This window comes from Anabrus simplex, chromosome 2, assembly GCF_040414725.1.
Source record: "Anabrus simplex isolate iqAnaSimp1 chromosome 2, ASM4041472v1, whole genome shotgun sequence".
In the NCBI taxonomy this organism is placed as follows: domain Eukaryota; kingdom Metazoa; phylum Arthropoda; class Insecta; order Orthoptera; family Tettigoniidae; genus Anabrus; species Anabrus simplex.
The window spans coordinates 153285887-153310491 of NC_090266.1; the positions used below are offsets into that span (position 1 = coordinate 153285887).

A 24605-nucleotide genomic window follows, 5' to 3' on the forward strand; every position below is an offset into this window, starting at 1 on the left:
TAAGAGGTCCACAACCTCGCCATAATTACTTATTGTTTGTTTCCGTCATGTCTCATTTGTTGTTATTCTTTTTTTTCATTAGGTTTTAACACATGTTTTAGCATCAATTATATAAATAACTTTAACCCTCTTTTCTCACTGAAGATGGCTCAAATGAGTTGAAACATGTCCGACTATTATGACTCCATATAATGATGGAGATGTGTATGTACTCAACAGGAGGACATATTAAATTTCCTCAGTAAAGTGATTTTTTCTGTCTCCATAACTAGGCTATCAAAAGGCAAATATGCAACATGCTACTCAATTTCTTACAATAATGTTCCAAATCTGTACGCAGGCTTTCACATGACAAACTACCCATTGCAGTACAACTCAATAGAAAATACATTTTTGCCTTGAATGTGAAATATAAGCACAAAGAGGTGAGGGTAACAGCTTGCTTCCCAAAGATGCAATATACCCCGTGAAGTTTAAGAATTCAAGGCCTTTTCCTGTTATCGCCCAACTTTCCCCGAAAAGCCTCCTGTAGGGATGGCTCTTATCTGTGCTGGAAAACACATTCCATTCACAAAAGGTGACAAAGAACATTTTCAGGGCTGGGAAAAATGTGGTCATACTAAGAATCAATAGCGAAAAGTCATTAAACGATAAGACAGGTATTTTAATACAATGGAAGTCGGGACTCTGAATTTACGATGTACTAAGTGAGAAAAGGTCTTAATGAGGAATGTCTAATGAGGTTTCACTCTAACATTCCCTTAAAAAAAAAAAAAAAAAGCTGGATCAACAACTGGCCACAATAACTGAACTTATTCAAGCCACACTGAATGGCCTATTGAACACCACAATGATCATGACACGGCAAATAGAGGTCTGCAAACGGCCCAGTTCGTTCGCTCAAACTCATTCAAACCGCATGCGGCCGACCGTACCTCGATCGACTAAGTGGGTTGGCTAGCAGAATGTAGTCTGAGGTAAGGCAGTTGGTGCGCTTACAGATAGTATCAACGACGTTGTGACAAACTTTAAAAGGAGTGAGGAAAGGAGTGTGGCTGGCTATAAAATGTTTGACATCATGCAAATATTTTAACGAAATATGGAATGGAGTAATGTAATTATAAACACTCTTGAGATCAACTTGTCACATTAGTAGACATCGAGCAGTAACTTGCATTTTCCTTCACACTGTTACAAACATTCATCATTATTGTGTTGCCTGTTATCCTACATGTTGACCATTCACAGTTGTTATTAACAAGAAGTATTCCCACGCTTCGAACTTCATCCTCTCTTTATTTAAAAATGCACACTGCTTCCGCTCAGGTTCTGCTTTCACCCTGTCTTGGAACTCCATTCCATGTTCGCAACGAATGTCGTAGTGACTGCGAACGTGAGTCAGTCGGACTGAATGTGGTGTGTTCAGTCGGAATGTTGAGCAACAAGTAGGCGGAAAGGTTACGCTTACTAGCGGCGCAGGATGTAACTACACGACTACCTTCGTTTGACAGACCGTAAGCAGGGAGTGCAGACCTTTAACCCTTAAATGCATGTTTTTAATTTTCATAAAATTAATTAATTGAAAGCAAATAATACGACAGAATCAGGGAAAAATAATTAAAAAATTCTAAGTTCAATAGAATCATTTTTATTTACTAAAATGTGTATGATGTATATCTACATCACCATGCAAAATAGACATAGCTTCAGTAACATTAGCAGATTCGAGGGGGCCATTGTTTTCACATTCACTGTTTTAGAATGTATGAAATGCTTTGAAGCAGTTGTTCTTTTGGTTCAAACAAAGTGGAACATTACACTTTTCACACCACCACTGAGTAGTACCAGTACACTCTGGCATTTTACAACGCAAACGGTTGGAAAACAATGGCCAATGGGAAAGAGGGATACTAGAAAATCTTATGTTCAGATGCTCAATAATTGGTCTCAGTTTATGGAGTCTGTCATGGTCTGGATGCTCCTTAGGTAGATGGTGGTCATTACTGTTGAAATTAAGTATGTTACGATTTTTTTTTTCGAAATGGTTTACTGGCATGACCGTTTTCACTGGATCATAGCCGTATTTGGTGGACCAAAACGATCTCACACTTGGAAAGTTCTGAACTGACATAAATATCAGTATTCCCCAAAACATCTTTATATCTTCTGCTGTCACAACAAATGGATTTGAGGGATTCTTCTGGGTAAAATACGGTTTGGTTTCATCAGTAATTTTTTGAATGAAATCATGGATGAAAAAGTGAAGGACGCACCTGAATGGAGTATCTACATTTGTAATGTCAACGTTCATTACAGTACTGCCTTGGAATGTAATTTCAGCGTCACTGTAAACTAAATTCGCCTTCTTCCAAATCAACATTTTTCATATCAAACTCTTCAGTACATACTGGTGGTTGGCAAGATGAATTTGTGGGCTGCTCTTCAACTTCCGGTGGGAAATTTTCTTCATCCGAACTGCTCTGATCGTCCTGATTATCAGTCACGTAGAAATCGTCTTGTGTATTATCATCATCATCATCCAACCCATCTTCAGAAACATATCCACCTTCCAGATTAGCAAGTAACTGCTCTATATCCCTTTCTCGTAATGAACGTGCCATCCTACAAATATATACAGAGGATAGTACCCACAGTGCATGGTGATGTATTTCTACATCATGTAAATAACTCAAATTTCAACGAGTAATTGAGCTAATATTTTAAATATAAGCATCTAGAACGGAGTACATACCTTTACTATCTTGAGAATAAAAATTTATGTAAAGCTAACTCTCATAAATTAATGGAAACATTCCTTCTAAAAAAGCACAATACAACACATAACCGCATAGAACGCATACAACCTTTAAACCACCAATTTAAAACAAAAGAGCGATGAAACACGATTGGACATTTCAGAAATCGATTACGAAAGAAAATATTGATTTTTCTAAGAGAAGACAACGCAGGTACACAGTCGGCTATGAGCTATACGTGCTTTGAAATATAATGATGTAGATCTGCATCACTATGCATTTAAAGGTTAATGGCAAACAAATACACAATGCAATGCAAAGGAGAAATTCACTTTTCATTTTAAAGTTACTAATGAGAAACAGGACTTCTGGCTACACAGCAGCTAATAACTCCTTTGCTGAATGGTAGGTGCAGTGGCCTTCGGTCAGAAGGCCCTGGGTTCCATTCCAGGCCAGGTCAGGGATTTCAATCTTGAATGGTTAATTCCCTTTGTACGGGCATTAGGTTTCTATGCTGTTCCGAACATCCCTGCAACTTATACACCACACACAATAGTACCCTACAATACACTAACACACAGTTCCGCATGCCACCCATCCTCGCTGAAGGGTCTGCCAAATGAGGGCTGCACCAGATTAGCAAAGCTACATGGAGAAAAGAAAAGTTATCAGATCAAGATGCAAAGTGAAAATTCAGGAATCGCCCAAATTAGGAGAGTTGGCAGGTATGTTGACGTCTGTAATTACCGACTTACTTCAGAAATTAACTTTATTTTTACAATGTGCCAAGCACTTACAGAGTCATAAATTAAATGAATGGGGATGTTTACTATTTGTTCAGCATGATCAAGCCGTGCAAGCTTTGGGAAACAAAAAATCTTGAACAATGTATATACTGCCATTCCTTCAGAAGTTATGCAAGGGAAGACACATAACACTAGCGTGATTACGCATATGTGTGGGACATTAGTATTAAGTACATGGATAATTATGGGCAATGGTACGTTTCCCTTAGTGTGTATTAGTGTGTTTGATAACTTGTCTCCTCACCCCGAAGTGGTGCAGCTATTTTCAGAAACACCCCCAATGGAGGTGAGCTGCATGTATCATAGACAACCACACGCCAGGCACCCTGCCAGACTCAAATTTTTAACAGTACAAAGAATCGAACCCATGCCCCTTGGGGATGGCAGCCACTGTATTTGTGTATTAGACCCCCTTTTCCCCCATTTTTACAGCCACAAAAAGTAAAAGGGGGGGGGGGGTCCAATATGCAATAACCTCAAATTCTGTGCAGTGAACACGAGTTCTAGGCTATAAAGAGCTATACATTGTACATGTAAACATTCTACGCTATTCAAAACAAAATTATGAATGTATTTGAGTTATACTGACTATTTTTGTTGGAAGGCAGTGTTGCTAAATGTAAAAAGACAATAAATGGTGAACACGACTTTTAGGCGTACATATAAAGTAATTATAGTCTATGTTAGCTAATCATATCACGTCACCTGTTTCAGCTCATTAATTCCTCGTCTCACTTCATACTCGACTCCGTACAGAAAAGGGACAAGGGTATCGCATTATCACATTATGTAATAATGATACAAAATAATTTAATGGTCAGTCATTTGTCTCTGTTAGTTTATCAGTAGGCCTACCATACAGTAAAACTGATCACTGCTTTCATTTGAATCATCATACTGCGCCGCCAACTTCCCTGCTACTGGCGTGTCATCGTCATTCCATGTGACATCATCCTCACTGCCACCTTGTCAGTCATGCACTGCAATGGAGAGCATTCGAGGCCCCGTCTTTTTGAACCTTTTAAAAATATTTTTGTTCCAGACTATATTATTGATATCTACAGGTGCGGCGGTAATGCATTTTATCAAAGTTGAATTTCATACGTTCATTGTATGGCATCTCGGACAATCGATAAAATTAAATAGGGACATAAAATCATTGTCATTATTTGTTAGGTTCGATGGCGAGTAAAAAAGTTGTTATAATTGGATAGTTTTTAAATCTTATTTTAAACTTGCTTCTTTCCAAAAAATACCTCTACTGGCCCAAGTCACAAGATATTAAACGATCACTTTGTTAATGATCTTGCCTGCTATATTAATAGCAGCAACCGTGACTCATCCTGAGGTGGTGCAGCTCTTTTTAGACATGCCCCAGTGGAGGGGAGTTACATGTACCATTTTTACAGCATATCAAACTTTGAGCCACTAGTAAATCTCTGGCAGTACGGTACCGGGAATCGAACTCAGACTTCCGACAATGGCAGCTAATTGTGCTATCCATTACGCTGGCGGACATTCTTAACTAAAAAACAAACATATAGTACACCTGATGCACACTTGCAATGCGAGGGTCTGACACAAAATTATTCACCTATTTGTGCGACATGATCAAAGATGCCTACGCTACGGAGGCGGACATTTCTTATCTACGAAAAACAGATGGACCGCATGACTTTGATACGTTTTCTTTGCATGGGTCGTACGGGTAAAACTATTAACAAATTGGTGCGAAATCAGAGCTGCAATAAGACTTGTACCCGCTTCGAAGCGGAATCGTTCTTCTCTGATGAATTACATTGGGAAGGGGGGTGTCTTGTATGTGAGATTTATTTGTTTCATTTCTTCGTCTCAAAAAGCCGCCGGGTGGTGTCTAATACATGAGTAAATGCGGTGATAACACTAACAATTATGCTACGGAGGCAGACTGTGTGATAATGGGACATACAGACTACGGCCAGTAAGGCCAAGTAGAAAGAATATGCTGCCAGATACCTCCTCCATGAAACAGAAGACTGGAAAATATCAAGGATAACTCTTGAGCATTTGAAATGGAATGATAAAAAAACCTACCCATTTCTTGTCCACAGAATGTAGATCAGCTGACACTGTGACTAGTGAGAAGACAAGAAGGAAACCTCATTAGCAAGTACAAGAGGTATAGGCAAAACATAAATTGTACATGATGTTGTTGTTGTTGTCTGAGTCATCAGTCCATAGACTGGTTTGATGCAGCTCTCCATGCCACCCTATCCTGCGCTAACCTTTTCATTTCTGCGTAACTACTGCATCACACATCTGCTCTAATCTGCTTGTCATATTCATACCTTGGTCTACCCCTACCGTTCTTACCACCCACACTTCCTTCAAAAACCAACTGAACAAGTCCTGGGTGTCTTAAGATGTGTCCTATCATTCTATCTCTTCTTCTCGTCAAATTTAGCCAAATCGATCTCCTCTCGCCAATTCGATTCAGTATCTCTTCATTTGTGATTCGATCTATCCATGTTTCACTTCCATACAATGCTACGCTCCACACGAAAGTCTTCAAAAACGTCTTTCTAATTCCTATATCAATGTTTGAAGTGAGCAAATTTCTTTTAAGAAAGCTCTTCCTTGCTTGTGCTAATCTGCATTTTATGTCGTCCTTACTTCTGCCATCAGTTATTTTACTACCCAAGTAAAAATATTCATCTACTTCCTTCAAGACTTCATCTCCTAATTTAATATTTCCTGCATCACCTGCCTTCGTTTGACTGCACTCCATTACTTTTGTTTTGGACTTATTTATTTTCATCTTGTGCTCCTTACCCAAGACTTCATACCAGTTAGCAGCTTCTCGAGATCTTCTGCAGTCTCAGATAAAATAACAAAATCATCGGCAAATCTCAAGGTTTTGATTTCATCTCCTTGGATTGTGATTCCCTTTCCAAATTCCTCTTTGATTTCCTTTACTGCCTGTCCTATGTAAGCGTTGAAAAGGAGGGGGGGACAAACTGCAGCCTTGCCTCACTCCTTTCTGGATTGCTGCTTCCTTTTCAAAGCCCTCAATTCTTATCACTGCAGACTGATTTTTATACAGATTGTAGATAATTCTTCATTCTCGGTATCTGATCCCAATCACCTTCAGAATCTTAAATAGTTTGGTCCAATCGACATTATCGAATGACTTTTCTAGATCTACGAATGCCATGTATGTGGGCTTGTCCTACTTGATTCGATCCTCTAACATCAGACGTAAAGCCAGGATTGCTTCACGTGTTCCTACATTTCTCCTGAAGCCAAACTGATTTCCCAACTCAGCTTCAACTTGTTTTTCCATTCTTCTGTAAACAATAAGTGTTAAAATTTTGCAGGCATGAGATATTAAACTAATGGTGCGATAGCTTTCACACCTGTCAGTACCGGCTTTCTTGGGAATAGGTATAACAACATTCTGCCGAAAATAGGATGGGACTTCTCCTGTCTCATACATCTTACACACTAAATGGAATAACCTTGCCAAGCTGGTTTCTCCTAAGGCAGTCAGTAATTCAGAGGGAATGTCATCAATTCCAGGTGCCTTGTTCCTATTTAGGTTGCTCACAGCTCAGTCAAATTCTGACCTCAAAATTGGGTCTCCCATTTCATCAGCATCAACAGCCTCTTCTTGTTCCAGAACCAAATTATGTACTTCTTTATCTTGATACAACTGTTGGATATGTTCCTGCCATCTTTCTGCTTTGTCTTCTTTCCCTAGAAGTGGCTTTCCACCTGTGCTCTTAATATTCATACACCTAGATTTCCTTTCTCCAAAAGTTTCCTTGATTTTCCTGTATGCAGCATCTACCTTTCCTAGGACCATACAACCTTCGACAAGAATCGCTTGTATCCTTTTCTGCCCTCTTCATTTCTAGCATTCTTGTATTTTCGTCGTTCATCAATCAGGTCTAGTATCTCCTGAGTTATCCACTGATTCTTAGTTGATCTTTTCTTCCTTCCTAACATTTCTTCAGCAGCCCTGCTGACTTCATTTTTCATGACTATCCACTCTTCTTCTATTGTGTTTCCTTCAGCCTTTTCATTTAGACCTTGTGCAACATGTTCCTTGAAACAATCCCTCACACTCTTTTCTTTCAACTTGTCTAGATCCCATCTTTAAGCATTCTTTCCTTTCTTCAATTTCTTCAGCTTCAGATGGCATTTCATGACCAACAAGTTGTGGTCAGAGTCCACGTCTGCTCCTGGGAAAGTTTTGCAATCCAACACCTGGTTTCTGAATCTCTGCCTAATCATAATGAAGTCTATTTGATACCTTCCAGTGTCTCCAGGTCTCGCCCACGTATAAAGCTGTCGTTTGTGGTGTTTGAACCAAGTATTGGCTAGGACTAAATTATGATCAGTGCAGAATTCAACCAGACGACTTCCTCTTTCGTTCCTTTGTCCCAATCCGAATTCTCCGACTGTATTACCTTCTCCTCCTTGGCCTACCACTGCATTCCAGTTTCCCATCACAATTAGATTTCCGTCACTTTTTACATATTGTATTAAATCTTCTATCTCTTCATATGCTCTTTCGATTCCCTCATCATCCGTTGAGCTAGTAGGCATATACACCTGCACTATTGTGGTGGGCATTGCTTTGGTGTCTATCTTAACGACAATAATTCTTTCACTATGCTGGTCATAGTAGCTTATCCGCTGCCCTATTTTCTTATTCATTATTAAACCAACTCCTGCATTTCCCTTGTTTGATTTTGTGTTGATAATTCGGTAGTCGCCTGACCAGAAATCCTGTTCTTCCTGCCAACGTACTTCACTTATACCAACTACATCTAACTTTAGTCTATCCATCTCCCTTTTCAGATTCTCTAATCTACCACAATGATTCAAACTTCTAACATTCCTCGCTCCGACTCGCAGAATGTCACTATCCATCTTCCTGATGATCGCCCCCTCTCGTGTAGTCCCCACCCGGAGATCCGAATGGGAGACTAGTTTACCTCCGGAATATTTTACCCGAGAGGAAGCCATCATCAGTACATCATTCATACAGAGAGAGCTGCATGTCCTCGGGAGTTAGTTACGGTTGTAGTTTCCCGTTGCTTTCAGCCGTGTAGGTGTATCAACACAACTAAGGCATGTTGAGTATTATGACAAGGCCGTATCAGTCAATCATACAGATTGCCGCCCTTGCAACTTCCGAAAGGCTGCTAACCCCCTTTCGCTGAACCATTCGTTAGTCTGTTCTCTCGACAGATACCCATCCGATATGGTTGCACCTGCGGCTCGGCTATCTTCTTCATTGGGATACGCAAGCCTCCCCACCGCAGCAAGGTCACATGGTTGTACATAAGCATCAGAATGGCATGAAAGTGTTGACTTTCAAGACCCCAGGTCAGAGCTGCTTTCAATTTCACAAGATGAATTACCACATTTCCTTGTGTACTGGATACACCCCCCCTTTTATAGCCTCAAAAAGTGTGAGGTCCAATATGCGATAGCCCGTCATTTTATCCAGTGGCTTCTACCAAGTATAAAGAACAATTAACTGTACATGAATGTATTCTACACTATTCTTTATCAGATTTGTGACTATTCTGAATCTTACTGGCTACCTTTGTTGGAAGGTAGCATTTCTAAATATAAAGAAAATAATAAATGGTAAACACAGGACTTTTAGGCGTACATATCCCGTAAATACAGTCGGTTTTAGTTACTCTTATACCATGTCATTTGTTTCATGTCAAACTTCCCGGATGAGGATGATGTCATGAAGGCCACCTGGTCATAAAAACTCACTATAAAGATTCATCTCACGTCATACTTGACCCCGTAGAGAAAAGGGATAAGGACTGGACATACAGTTTTATTTATCATATTATGCAATATCAATACAAAAGAACTTAATAGCCAGTCATATGTCTCTGTCAGTTAAGCAGTAGGCCTATCACACAGCAAACCTAATAACTGCTTTCATTTGAATTATCATAGTCTTGAGCCACCAAATTCCCTGCTACCGACATTGTCGTCATCCCAAATCTTTACTGCCCTCGAAAGCATTAAAGATCCCGTCTTTCTGAAACTTTCAAAAAATAGTTTTGCTCCTAATTATAGAGTCCAAACAGTGAGAATCTATTTGCAAATGGTTTCTGGAGATGGTCTCTTCGATTCCGAGGTGGTGTATGTGTACCAAAAGCCACCCCTCCCGAATAAAGCTGTGCTGTAGAAAGCATGCTAACCCACCAGCTGATCGCTAGCATATGTTACGAGTTGTACTTCCAAATGTAATACACTTATGTTCATAATAATAATAATAATAATAATAATAATAATAATAATAATAATAATAATGAAAACCTTGAAAGACTACAGATAGAAAGTTCATACACAAAAGGACACTTTCATTAGTATGTTTTGCAGAAAACGATTAGCATTTCAGTCACCTAGGTTCAGCATGTGTCTTGTTACCTATACAGATTTCATCCAGACAACCAGTTGTGGTGTAAACATGAGCATGTGCTTGGGTTAATGTTTACTGGTTAGTGCTGCCGCGAGACACCTACGCGGAGACATGAAACTAGTTCATTAGCCACATCATGGCTAATGCGATCCTACATGCAAAATGTCCGGAATATAATTCCTCAAATAATTTGTCAGAACAATACATAAAAAACGATTTGTATTCATTGTTATTTAATATAAACAAGCATTTCAAATTGAAGAGCGCCAGGGACACATGCGCTCGTGCTTGACCCGCCATTTCTTAAGCTGTGAGCGTGGGAAACAAGCAGATACAGGGAATGAGTGACTGAGACATTACTTGTTCTTGTGCAAAACTGATCACCGAATTGAGTTCGTTAAGCATCGTAAAGGGAAACCTTCGAAAAGTGGCGAGAAGGCAACTGTACTGAATGTGTTTCATAAATTTTATCAGAAATACCCGACTTAGCTTTAAAGGATATTGCGAAGTTAACATCCGAGTTCACTGGTGTTTCGGAGTGGAGCATTAATTCCGCGCAAAGCGAATGACTGAAAGGATTGGTAACAACACCTGGGGAATTGAAGAAGCACCAGAAACCTGTGTTTGAGAAATGAACAGCCAACTGTGGAAAAAGTAATGGATTTTTTGAATGATGATCCTGAACTACCCGATTTTAAAAAATAACATTTTACAAGCTTTTTCGGGAAAAAGATTTCAAATTTGATAAAAGAAACAGGAAAAACCTTGTTTTTGATCGCAAAGACATATGGCTTAGGCGGAGGGATTATTTGAAGCAAATTCATGCATTTAGGCAAGCTGGGCGAAAATTGATGAGGAGGAGAGAGGAATCAGACTTGGAAAGAGCCCGTCCTTTATCAGATTCTGATTGGGTAAAGTACTGCACTTTTTTTGTTGTTTTAATATTGCCTTTTCTATGCTATAAGTTCCCCCCTAGAATTTTATTTCATTGAAATATTAAATGTGTGAAGTTTGACTTATATGCACTGTTGTTATTGACTTATTATGTATTTACGTTTCGGCCATACATTCAAATCTAAATTTCTTTTCTGATATATTAAATATCCAGATGTCATTTGCCATTGTTTATTTCTCGCAGATCGTGAGTACAATTTGTCTCATAATCCACATCACAGTTGCGTGTCAACTTATGTTCACATCAGCGGTAGCCGGCAACAGTCTATGTAGAGCTAATTCTGATGTAATCGCCGCAATCAAGCAAAGTAACGACAGCCCATGCGATTCTAGTCATGTGCTCGGGAGTAGCCCAGTGATTCTCCAATCAGCGTCCAGACCGCGGATGGATACATACGGATACATGATGTTCTTTGTTTACATCAGGTTCGGTTCTCTCGGTGACAGCAGAATAGTAGGCCTATGTAAGGTGCAACATCTGTTCTGGTCTCGATAACGTAATCGTATACGATAATGTTAAAATACTAAATTTGTGTTACTTAAGGAGGAGCAGTTTAGATTCCTGCCTGAAAGCTCAGTGACTATACAGTGCCCTGAGGTAAATGCCGAAAACCTGTTCGGCAATACACTAAAAAAAGTAAACATCTAACCCTGGACATAATGTAGACGCTTTGCAAGTACGAACATTTGACGAAACTCCTTCAGTCTTTAAGTAGAGCTGTCGAAATGCGCTCTGTCTCCTTCCAATTGTCGTGGACACACTCTGCTTTATGATTTTCTCGTCGCCATAAGACCTATCCATGTCGGTGCGACGTAAAGTACTGTAACTAATAAAAAAAGCATTATGATTTCAATTCTCTGAACAATACTACGCGAATGCGATGCTAAGATGGTCCCTTATGCAAGTTCACTGCCGATCGCTTTTCCACTTCCTCAAATTACCTCAATGACTGGACGTTAACACCAAGATCCGCAAGTATGCCGTAGCCGTCCTTTCGTGAGATACAGTTTCTTGAAAAACGCGTGATCGAGGATTTAGCGTTGATGGGACTGAAATTTCTGAACGGTTGATACGGGAAATCGTTTCGAGGAACAGATAATGCGGGATTTTTACGTGATTTAATTAGGATGCTCGCGGGACCACGTAATTTGAACGAATAATACGGGAAAACGTAGTTTCCGGGAACGTATAATCGAGGTTCTACTGTACCTGGCGCATACTGAAAATCCGATCCTGACAGCCCCTCTGTGGTCTGAAACCACACTGGTTTTCATCCAACTTCCTCTCAACTACTGATCGCACCCTACCTTCCAAGATGCCAGTAAATACTTTGCCTGGTATACTAATCAATGAGATACCTCGATAGTTGTTGCAATCCTACCTGTTCCCTTGCTTATAGATAGGTGCAATTACTGCTTTTATCCAATCTAAAGGTACCTTACCAATACTCCATGGTAAAACTTACTACTCTATGAAGCCATTTCATCCCTGCCTTCCCGCTATACTTCACCATTTCAGGTCTAATTTCATCCATTTTCCTGCTGCTTTATGACAATAGGGTTTATTTACCATCCTTTCCAGTTCCTCAAGTGTAATTTCACCAACAATTTTCCTCCTCCCTACGAGCTTGGCTGTTCGCAACACCACCAGGAAGATTTCCTTTTACATTGAGATGATGTTCAAAATATTCCCTCCACCTCTCCAGTGATTTCCTGGGATCTATTATGAGTTCACCTGAATTACTCAAAACACTGTCCATTTCCTTTTTCCCTCCCTTCCTAAGATTCTTTATTACTGTCCAGAAAGGTTTCCCTGCTGCTTGACCTAGCCTTTCCAGGTTATTACCAAAATCTTCCGACGACTTCTTTTTGCATTCAACAACTACCTGTTTCGCTCTGTTCTTTCGTCCACGTACAAATCCCTGTCTGTATCGGCCCTTGTTTGGAGCCATTCTGATAAGCCTTCTTTTTACGTTTGCGTTTTATTAAAATAATAATGAATTTTGTACATTCTATGGTTTTTTTTTCCTCTCACGTTGGTATCTTCATCTTGTCACGATGTGGGAGCTTGCGTGCCTAAGTGATCCTGAGGGCTATGCAAGCGGGAGCATAAGCTCCTGGTAGGGCCACTCAAGCCGGACAGGTCAAAGGTGATAGGCCAGAATAAGAGGGATACCCTGGTCCTCCAGGTTGGGGGTTGATCATGGGGCTAACAACCCTATATCGGTAAAACAACTCGTTACAAAACTCATAGGCAAGAATAGCTGGACTGATGACAATGGTAAACGACCCACGCGAGGAAATGGAAGATGCAAACGGAAATATGATATGTATATAAAAACCTGGAATGTACGAACCCTGAATAAACCAGGAGCCCTGAACAGTTTGAAACAAGAAATGGAGAAATATAATATTGGAATAGCAGCAATTCAGGAAGTCAGATGGAAAGGAAATGGTGTTTTTTGAAGTGGTAGATATACAGTTCTGCATAGTGGTGGAGCCAGAGGTACAATAGTAGGCACAGGCTTCCTAGTGGATGACAGATATAAGTCAGCAGTTTTGAATTTTAAACCTGTAAATGAAAGAATATGCACTCTAAGGATGAAGGCCCATTTTTTCAATATCACGCTGTATGTGTGTATGCACCTACAGAGGAGGCTGAGGATGAAGAGAAAGATATGTTCTATGGACAATTGGAACAAGAAATAGAATACATCCCAAGACAAGATGTAAAAATAATACTTGGAGATTTCAACGCTAAAGTGGGTAAAGAAGAAGCCTATTGGGAGACAGTTGAGAAGGAAAGTTTGCATGATGAGTCAAATGATAATGGGCAGAGGCTAATTGATTTTGCCATGGGAAACTCTATGGTGGTGAAGAGTACATTGTTTCAGAGAAAGAATATACAGAAAGCCACTTGGTGTTCACCAGATGGTGTCACCTTGAATCAAATAGACCATATAGTAATCGATCGGAGACATGGATCTAACATACTACAAGTTGACAGTTGTGGAGGAGCTGATTGTGATATGGACCATTACTTGGTACAGGTAAAATACAGGCAACGTATTGCAACTTACAGATCTGCTAAGAAAGGGAAAGCTCCAAGGAGATATATGGTCTCAAAATTGAAAGATAAACTGCGCAGCTATATGAATCCAGGACGGAGAAGAAATTGGAGGCTAAACAACAAAGCTGGGCTGTGGAAAACATCGAAGGAAAGTGGATTTTATTGAGGGATGCATTGCAGGAAACTGCGGATGAAGTACAGTACAACCTCGATAATTCGAAACCGGTTAATTCAAAATCCTGCCTAATTCGAAGAAGGTCTCGTTCCCGGAAACATGAGATACAGTTTTGCATGTTATTTCAATTGTTTAATTCAAAATATGGATAATTCGTAATTCGAAGTACAATGTCGGCCCCATTACCGAAATTTAGATTTTTAATTCGAAACTGCCTTTACATTTTCAAACAGTAGTATGATACAGAGTAATTTTAACTCGAAATCTATCCGCATCATAATAGAACGTGTGTTCCGGAACGTGGAGTGGTACCGTAGCTTTCCGCATTTACACTCACTTCGGTGGATCTACAGTGCGCTTCATGACTACTAAGTTGAATGAAATCTGAATTCTTTTGTATTCAAACTTTTAAGGAACGCCGTAATATCACGCAACGGGCAGTGTGCGGGAAAACAGAATCCGCGAACACTGGCGATGCCGACAGTTGACGGGGAAAAAAAAAGTGGCTCATATAATAAATTCGTAGGCACCGAATAATATTGTCATTGCCGATGAAACTGAATTACTTTATTTGAATGCGAGCCCAAACGATCATATGGTTTTAAAGGAGAAAGTGCCAGCCGGAGAATCGTACAAGTGTCTAGTGCGTTGCAACAAATACAGTTGCAATGCACATGGAAGCGAGAAACTTTATCCCCTCGTCATAGGAAAGATTGATAAGCCACAATGTTATGGGCGTTGGGCACTTTCCATGCCAGTACAAAGCCTCTAAAAATGCAAACAGTACAGAAATCCAAAAAACGCATTTGCACAGGGGAACCAGCATAATTTATCCTTGTCTTTGAATTGTGTGGTATTTTTCTTTCATTGCGTGAGATTATGTTTGTAAGTTATTTACCCAACTGCATTATTTGAACATTGTAAATGCACCTTGTTGGATACATGTTGGAAATAGTTTTTTCCCATGGCATTTGAAAGGTTTAAACCGTGAATCGAGGTGACTGCATGTATTAGTGAGTCTTAGAATACTTTGTGACACGGCAAGTGTTTACATTTCTGAAGTACAAGAGAAGTGCCATGGCGGGAAATCGTATAAGGATAGTCATAGGAAAGTTCGATTTTAAGGACATCGGGCACTTTCTGTGTAAATACAAGGCATCTAAAATGCTTACAGTACAGTAATTCAATGAATGAAAGTACTTGCACATGGGAGCCAGCATAGATTTCTCGTCTTTGAATCGTGCTTTTTTAACCTTTCTTTCGTTGCGTGAAGTTATGTTTGCCAGCGAGATATCCAAGTGCATTATTTGAATACTGTAAATGCACCTTCTTGGATACATTTTGGAAATAGTTCTTTTTTGATGGCATTTGAAAGGTATAAACTGTGAATCAAGGTTAACTGCATGCAGTAACGGGCCTTAGAATATTTTGTAACGCAGCGAGGGTTGGTACTTCTGAATTGCGAATTGGCGGTTAATTCGAAATCACGTAATTCGAAGTCCGATTTTTGAGTCCCAACGACTTCGAATTAACGAGGTTTTACTGTAGTTAGAAGTACATTAGGTATGTCCACGAGTAGAACAATCCTATTTCTCCAAAAATTATCTAGGCCTACAATATATTGTTAGTGAACTTCCCTGCTATATTAACAGAAACCACTGTGAATATTTCTTAAACTCATGTCCTCATCGTGGGGTGGAGATATTTTTAGACTGATGGAGGTGAGCTGCATGTATGACTTTACCACGTATCAACCTCCTGCCATTCTTAAATCTCTGGCAGTACCGGAAATCCAACTCGTCGATACCCCCGAGAACAACAGCCGATTGTGCTAAACATTACGCTGGCGGACACTCTTAACTACAAACCACAGACATGTCACTTAACTGATGTGTGCTTGCAATGTGCGGGTAGGATATACGAAACTATTCACCTATTTATACAACATCTGGGTTAGAGAGTAATGGAGTAAGATTGTGATTAGAAGTTTTCACATCCTTGAGACAACAAAAAATTAATTTATCCCTCTTTTGTCTTTACAAACAGAAACATAAAGGAAGTATACAATGAACAAGGAAAATCCCCCAGAAGAATTACTATTACAAACTTGTACAACAAAACTGAAGACCATACATACCTTACGCTTCTCATATGCAACGTAGTTGTAGAAATGAGTCTTTGTTCGACAGTGAACGGAAACGGTTTCTTCATCAGGGAAAAAGGACTTGCACATTGCACATTCAAAGCCTGTAGCTGGCACCACCATCTTCAGAGCTGAAACACAGACATCAAGAACTAAGACTTACACATAAAATATAAATTTTGAAAACCACCCAATACACGCAGGTAGACAATTGAGTGATAATTAGAGGGCAGATTTATATGCACTAAACAACAGCAAAATATGCGAGCATCTATCCAATAATAATAATAATAATAATAATAATAATAATAATAATAATAATAATAATAATAATAATAATAATAAAAAGCAATATATGCACGGCAAAATTCTATTATTCTTTCTATGTGAAATGTTGCTTCTCCATATATCCACTGCTCAAGCAGAATGCATTTTTTTCTTTCTTTCTTTCTTTCTTTCTTTCTTATTTCCCCAACCCCCCAGGCAAGATTTCTAGTGTTTACAGGTTTTCATACTACAAAGAAATGAAAGTATAAGTCAGTGGTTCCCAACCTTTTGTGGCCCATCCATTTTATGCCTAATTTTAATTTGAAGTAAAGTGTAAATAATAAAGCAGTTTCATCCGGCCACTCTTAACCCTTTCTGGCTCACGGCGCAATATATTGCGTCTCGCGGGAAGTGCCGCAGCAGTTACGGTGCAATATATTGCGTGTTGAACTTCCAAGCATCATATCTTCGCTTCTCTTTGACTTTCAGCAATGACTGAAGAATTTGTCGTATTTGCCATCTATCGGCTATATTACGGAAGCTTGCGCTAATTTGTATACTCTTTGGGAGCACTGTTAACTTAATTTTTTCATGTGAATGTCTACCACACTCGCGAGTCAATGCCATCTAATAAACATGGCTGCTCGCAGACTTGCGGAAGTTTTGAAAGGTATGAAAAAGGGTTTGAAATATTAATGAATGATGAAAGTGAGGGTTCAGATTTGTGTGAAAGTGATTTAGAAAGTATTGACGATATTGTACCCGAAGTTTCAACTGTCGTCGATGAAGGTGTGACAATGATGAAGAATTACAACCAGCTACCGCGAAGAGGCAGAAACGAAATGTATCAACTGATCACCGGGTCTGGGAAAAAGAAACGGGTAATAATAAATCTTTACCTACTGATTTCGGCTATAAGCCTGATCTTGCCGGAATCCAGGACCAATCTTTGACTGAAAACTCTCCAAAACTAGACATTTTCAAAATAATTTTTCCGCGCACCTTAGTGGAAAAAATAGTCATAGAAACAAACTAGTATCACTCGCAATACGTAGAGAACAATTAAGTCTTTTCTCCCAAATCCCGAGCGTCAAAATGGACTGATGTTACTGTCTAAGAAATGTATTTATTTTTAGCAATAAGTATTAATGGGTCAAGTAAACAAACATCGCTTAGAAGAATATTGGTTTGTGCCCTGCCCCATGCTTTGAGGAATATCATACAAAAAAGCTTTTAAGCAGGTAAATTGTGTGATGTTATTTTTCATTTCATTCATCTGCATTCTATCCATGAGTGTGCTTTGCAATTTATAGAGAGATTTATTTATGTGCCTGTGAAAACCTAAATTGTGGGGTATGTGAGGATTTAGAAAACCTGACCCTGAAAGGGTTAAATAAAATACAAAAATATTAAAATGTACATTTTTACAGATTTTTTAAAGAACAAAGAGGTGAAATAATTAACTAAGATCATTGATGTACTTTTAAAAAACAGGAGTACATGTTTACATTTTGAAACTGGAATCTGGAAAATTCGAGAAAGTTGACAGCCAAAATTTGAAAAAATAAATGAAAGTTTGAAAACTTTGTTATTGTTTTATTTTAACATTTCAATGGCTGCCTCGTGCTTGGTGGATTTCAGTTAAAGCTTGAATATCCAGCCTTATGTTCGTCAAGTTCATGCGCAAATCTCCTTTGAGGCAAATGTCCAACTTATTTCTTTGGTTTGTGAGGAGCTGGACAACAGAACTAAATTCTTTTTCAAATAAATATGTTGATGGGAATGAGATGAGAAGTAGTTCAGTTTTTCCCCACAGTTGTGAATAAGTGTCCATAAACTTAACCCAGGCTAACTCGTAACCGCTCAGCTTGAAAATGATTTTCACCTCACAGTCATACTTCACATCTAGAAACTCAGTCTGCTGAAGAGTTATCAAGCTTATCCACAGCTTCAAATCTTGATTCCATGTCAGTTCTTAACTGGTCGGGGTGATCAGTAAAAAATAGGATTTTGTCTTCGGGAGTTCAGGAGTCTCCTTATCTGACACTGAACACTTTTTAAGGGTTGGAAACTGAATCAGCTCTTTATGGCCAATATTTAACTTGTGAATATCAAGCTTGGCGATGAATGATGAAATAATTCCTTTGACCTCGATAAGGTTCATCTCGTTTCCTTAAATCCTTATAATGACTTTGTTCATTTCTTCAAAAATACCTGTAAGGTATGCAAGTTCCAACTTGCGTTGCTTCAAATTCTCACTTAAAACAGGATGAGACGTATGGAGAAACTTGGTAACCGTGTCAAATAATTAAAAGAAACGGCACAAACAGTTTCCTTTGAAAAGCCACTGCACGGCCGTATGTAGAAGCAAGCGCTCGAATTCCTCATCATTTTCATGGCAAAGTTGTCTGAACAGACTGTCATTGAGGGAATTAGCCTTGATATTGTTGACACCAGTAATAACCAGTTGTAGGGTTTCATGCACGACACCACCCAATTTTTTCGCAGCTGTGTTGATTATGAATGACACAGTGAATAGCGATGACCTCTGGCACATCTGTCTTCAGGTGGGCTAGAAACCCAGCATGACGACCTGACATGGTAGGAGCACCGCCTGTTGCGCAAGTGCTCACGTTCGTTAGGTGAATTTCCTTTTCCTCAAAATAATCTTATATCACTTTAAAAATAGACGATTCCTTCGTATCAGTGACTAAAGTTCTAGCAAACAACACTTCCCCAGTAACTTCCTTTTGATCATTGATAAACCTCACATTACGTAATAAAATTGCTTTGTTATCAATCACAGTTGACTCATCAAACTGCACCACAAATTCACTTTTTTTTTCTTCAACAAATTGGTGAGTTTGGATTCAATGTCCATGGCCATTTAGTCAGTTTGCCCGGAAACAGTATTGTCGCTCCAATGAACGGATTGACTTATTACTAGGGCCCTCCCCTAGCATGATTTCAACAATTAATTTGGTAGCCGGGAAAGCAAGAGTTTTGCCAATTGTGTGAGGTTTACCACATTTAGCGATCAATAAAGACACCTCGTAAGAAGCAAGAAAATCTTTGTCAAGATCAGTTGCTCGTTTTTTTAAATAGTTCACTCGCATTAGGCCGTTTATCAGCTTTAGCTTTGAGGTGTTGAAAATAACTAAGTTCTATACCCACTTTATCACTGTGTACTCTGGATAAATGATCTTTCATTCACGAAAGCTTCATGGCTTTGATACTAGTAAATGTTTTATTGCACAAAAGACAATTTGGAAACTGCACATTTTGCGGTGACGCGATGTAACTGAATTTTAAATACTCAGCTGAGTATTGACTACACTACTACTTATTTGAGTCCATTGTGCATAAACTTCTACACTTCAAAACAAACACACAAAAACTGACGGTGAGGCACACAAAGGCTACTTAAGACTGAAGACTAATGTAGGTCAATGGCAAGTGTGTTGTGATAGCAGGAGGGGGAGGGGTTGGGTGACCAGTCGGCTGTGCTGAGCAACAACAGGTGGGGACTGTGGAGAGGGGTGAGTGCAGTGAATTTGCCGGCTGAGAATAGCCAGTGAATCGTGCTACCCGGCAACGTCTACTGTACACTACTATTTTAATTTCCCCCCCTCTGAATACTCATCGCCCCTCAATTATTTACTGCACCACTGACAACCCAAATTGGCTACTTGGGAGGGATTGCCCCCAGGTTGGGAACCACTGGTATAGGTTATAGATCCAACATCGCGGTGGCTCCGACAATATCGCAATGCTGCACATTTACCAAATTTAATTATATTGGTATATAGCTTAATTAAGAACAAATATTTGGTTTCATGATCCACATAATCAATACACTTAACTTTACTAGTGAAAATACATTTCATCTTAAACTATTTACGCATAATTTGGAACGCATTGTCTTCTATTTAAGACTTCTTCAGCCGTAGCACCTCAAAAATTATTTTATCTAATAAAATACAGAGTGTCACTGTCCATTGACTAAAAATTGAATAAGCCCATGTCCTATGAATAGAGCAGTTAATTTTTGTTCAGTAGTGATAAAACTTAAAAATCGTATATAAAGGTTAGGATGGTTTTATTTTCATGTTCTTACACATTTTGTGTCGTCAAGGAGTGAATTTTAATCACAAAATAATGTGAATTCTATGAATAACACCACAAACTGTGAATAAAAACATTTTTATAAATATTTTTCCACACCTCTCCAAGCCGATATTCAAATGGTTTGGTGTAAATTTCAGAATGATCAATTGTATAATTTCTCGAGGGCCAATCAATACTATGATATATTGTTGATAGTCTCCTCACATGGCAGCTGTCTTGGATGATAGCTGTGTGGCCGCTGGTGGTGAACAGCTGTTATCTTGTGGCACGAACCGTTTGGCCGACTACCTCAAAATAGTGTGCAACTGTTTTTAGGAACTACTTCTGCCTCCTGTTACATGTAGCAAGTGTAATTCTTACTAAAGAATTGTATATACCATAATTTAATAAAAAGGTGCACAAATTGTGAGTTATCATTGACGCTGGTGTGTTATTTGCGTGAATCAGTCTGAGACCACGGTTTCGTTGGGGTAGTTACGAACATAGCAGCAAGCAAAGATGAGGTGCGACATAATTTAAATATTATAAAAGGAATTCAGAAATAAAGTTTGCATGTGGCTACGACTTTATACTGGTGTGCGACTACAATCAGTGTGATAACAGTGTTTGTTACTGGACATCACAAAATTGGGTTTTAAAATGCCGAAGGTAGCAGTTTCTGCTGCGGACAGACTTAAAATTTGCGCCTGGAAGTTAGTGTTGCTAGAGTGGCCACATTGAATGAAACATTATCAACTGTTAGTCGTGTGAAGGATTCGAAAGTAGTTTATTTAGGACCCTGCTACTGCGTTTGAAAAAGTTAGCGTACCAGTAGAAAAACTAGAGAATCCTGCCATCTGTACTTTGCTTAATAAGTATGTTTGCGGAAGTGGACATTTACCATCAGCAAATCGGATCTGTCAGAAATACATCCCCATGATCAGTGAAGGAAAGAGGGGGAAAATTAAGGAAGAGCTAAAAAAACAAAAACAGGCAAGAATGCCCTTTTAAATACTCGAAAAAGAAAAAGCAACTACACAGCATTTGGGAGAAAAATACGAAAACACCAAAAAAAGGGGATGAAATTCTAGCTTTCTCAATGCCTACACTACGTGTACAAAATGGAATTCTTGGTTTAAGGCTGCAATATATATAGTCACACACATGGAAAATCTGGTAGCATTTTTCAAAACACTGGAATATCAAAAATTTTCCAAACAGCATCGACTTCCACAATAAAAATGATAAAATTACAAGCAGTGTATGTTTCTGTTGTTGGTACCTCCCTTATGGACTTGCTTAATTTCTTAGAGGGATCTAAGTATTCAGCAATTCAGGTACTCGCTGGGAAGCTAGATGCCCTCGAGGTAAAACCCAGTGGCAATGGTGGAGTATTCAATCAATCCTCCAGAACTTGGAACAGCTTCCTCAAAAGATGCAGATAATGGTGAAGTCCAAGCTTACGTGTGTTGCCCAGTCAGTTCTAGTAAAGGTCAGGTCTTTAAAGACCACGGATCCAGCCAAGAAGACTGTAGAATCCATTGGGTCGCTGTTTGATCCTCGGCATGCACCTAAGAACGTGTCTCCTACAGAACTGCTCCAGTTTAAGAATAATGCCCCTTTTCATAACAGGATGGAGTCTCAACAGCTTTTAGAGGCCAACAGCATTTACCCGACTGCCATCAAAGAACCAAGTGCGTCGAGAAGATTATGTGAATGTTCCAGAGATCCTCATGATATTATGGCTTGCTCACCAAGACTACGCAACTGCTGCATTAAAATGTGTGTAGTATCCATGTTCAAATGTGGATTCAGTAAGGTCATTTTCAAAATATAGTCGCATAGTAAGTGATAGGAGGCGACGATTGACAGCTGCAAATACTGAAATACCGAGACACTGACCATGATCTACTTTCAATAATTTCACTGCAGTATTAGGATAAAACTGAAAAACATAACTTGTACTCATTTAAAATATGTTTTTTGAGATGCTGCATGGAGATAAATGTAAAATTAAAATGACTTCCTTGTGTTTTCTCATTCTTCCATAGGTGCATTATCGGTTTTCCAGCTTTTTTTTTTTACTTTATGTTTTATTCATTTTCTTATAAGTTTTTAAAAGCACTAATTGTACAAACCAGATTGCTTCCCAAACTAACATTTTTGCCAAAAACATAAAAACACAAAACACCACTGTTTGAATTAAAAATCAACATATCACTAAAAAATACTTTCTAATGCCTATACCTGTGAAGAATGTTAAAAAACCACTAAAATCTATACACTCTGTTTTTCTCTGTGGTGGACAGTATTATGGAAAAACAGGACATGGGGAAACACTGTCACTAGACTCCGAAGATGCAAAGGTGTGCTTAACGTGCAATGAGGTGTATTACCTTAAAAGATAAAAGGTTTTGACATCATCTTCCAAAGAATATTTAAAAACAAAAAGCAAGAAAAAATATTGACAACGAATAGAGACACTAATAAAGAGAAAGAACAAATGTCCTAAGCTGACATGTGTTGAAGACAACATACGAGGTTGGGGCAAAAGTCATGGCAACTATTTTTTTTTCTTGAAGGTACCAGTCCGGTTGGAAAATGTGACAAATAGACACGAAAGGACAAGGTGTTAACTACAGGTGTGGACAATGAATAGCACTGTAACACACGAATTTATTACGGTAGTATACAGGGCAATACGGCCTTCCCAGTGCAAAAAAATGACAACACAGTACACAAAGTTGACATGCCAAACCTGGGCCTAAAGACCCTCAAGGTAGTCCCCTGCTACTGACACCACACGCTGCCAACGATGTGGGAGGCGTTGAATACCATCTGCCTCAGCATTTGTGAATCGGGTCACCTGTTGGCGCACAGCATTAGCAATGTTCTCTCGTGCGGCAAACCGCCTACCACGCAGTGGTTCCTTGACCTTTTGAACAAGCTCAAATTCACAGGGCGAAATGTCGGGAGAGTACGGCGAGTGCTCCAATTCTTCCCATCCCCAACGTCGCAGTAGCTGCCCTACATACTCTGCTTTATGTGCGTTTGCATTGTCGTGCAGGATTATTGCACTGTCCACAAGATCCGGACATTTATACCGAACGCCACGTCGTACCTGTCGCACCAGGAAGTCCCTGTAGTACTGTGCGGTCACTGTTCTGCCATGTGGAACAAAGTGGCAAAAAATTACACCCCTGACGTCATACGCGACGATCACCATCAATCTGACTGGGGAAGGATTCTTTTTTTTTTCTAGTTGTTTTACGTCGCACCGACACAGATAGGTCTTACGGCGACGATGGGACAGGAAAGGGCTAGGAGTGGGAAGAAAGTGGCCGTGGCCTTAATTAAGGCCCTAGCATTTGCCTGGTGTGAAAATGGGAAACCACGGAAAACCATTTTCAGGGCTGCCGACAGTGGGGTTCGAACCTACTATCTCCCGAATACTGGATACTGGCCGCACTTAAGCGACTGCAGCTATCGAGCTAGGTGGGGAAGGATTCTGATGGACCTTCTGCCGCCTTGATGATCCAGCATGTCGCCACTCCACAGACTGACGTTTCAGTTCTGGTTCGTTATGCCCTGGCCCAAAATTCATCAATGGCATACCTGCCAAATTTCGAAAAGAGAAATCCGGAAGATCCTTAACAGAAAATTTTTAACAACATGCACATGCATAACAGTCTTGAGACATAATGGAAAAGGACGGCAAGGGGGGGGGGGATTATAAACAATGCTAATACAGTAGAACCTTGATTCATCGTTCCCGGAACTGTCGTTTTCCCGTATTCATCGTTGAATTTATTCGGTCCAAAAAAGTTCAATATAAACCAATGTTAAATTTCCCCACATCCATCGTTTCTCGAACTACCGTTTTAC

The 24605-nt window shown here is 39.4% G+C and overlaps 1 protein-coding gene across 1 annotated transcript in view; it reads right to left on the reverse strand.

The window, feature by feature from the left end:
* LOC136863945 (zinc finger protein on ecdysone puffs) overlaps positions 1-24605 on the reverse strand; it is a 259166-nt gene that overhangs the window by 11990 nt on the left and 222571 nt on the right. Inside the window, exon 12 of the mRNA XM_067140395.2 lies at positions 16341-16477. Within this exon, the coding sequence (XP_066996496.2) occupies positions 16341-16477 (137 nt within the window). The remainder of the gene's footprint in view (positions 1-16340; positions 16478-24605) is intronic.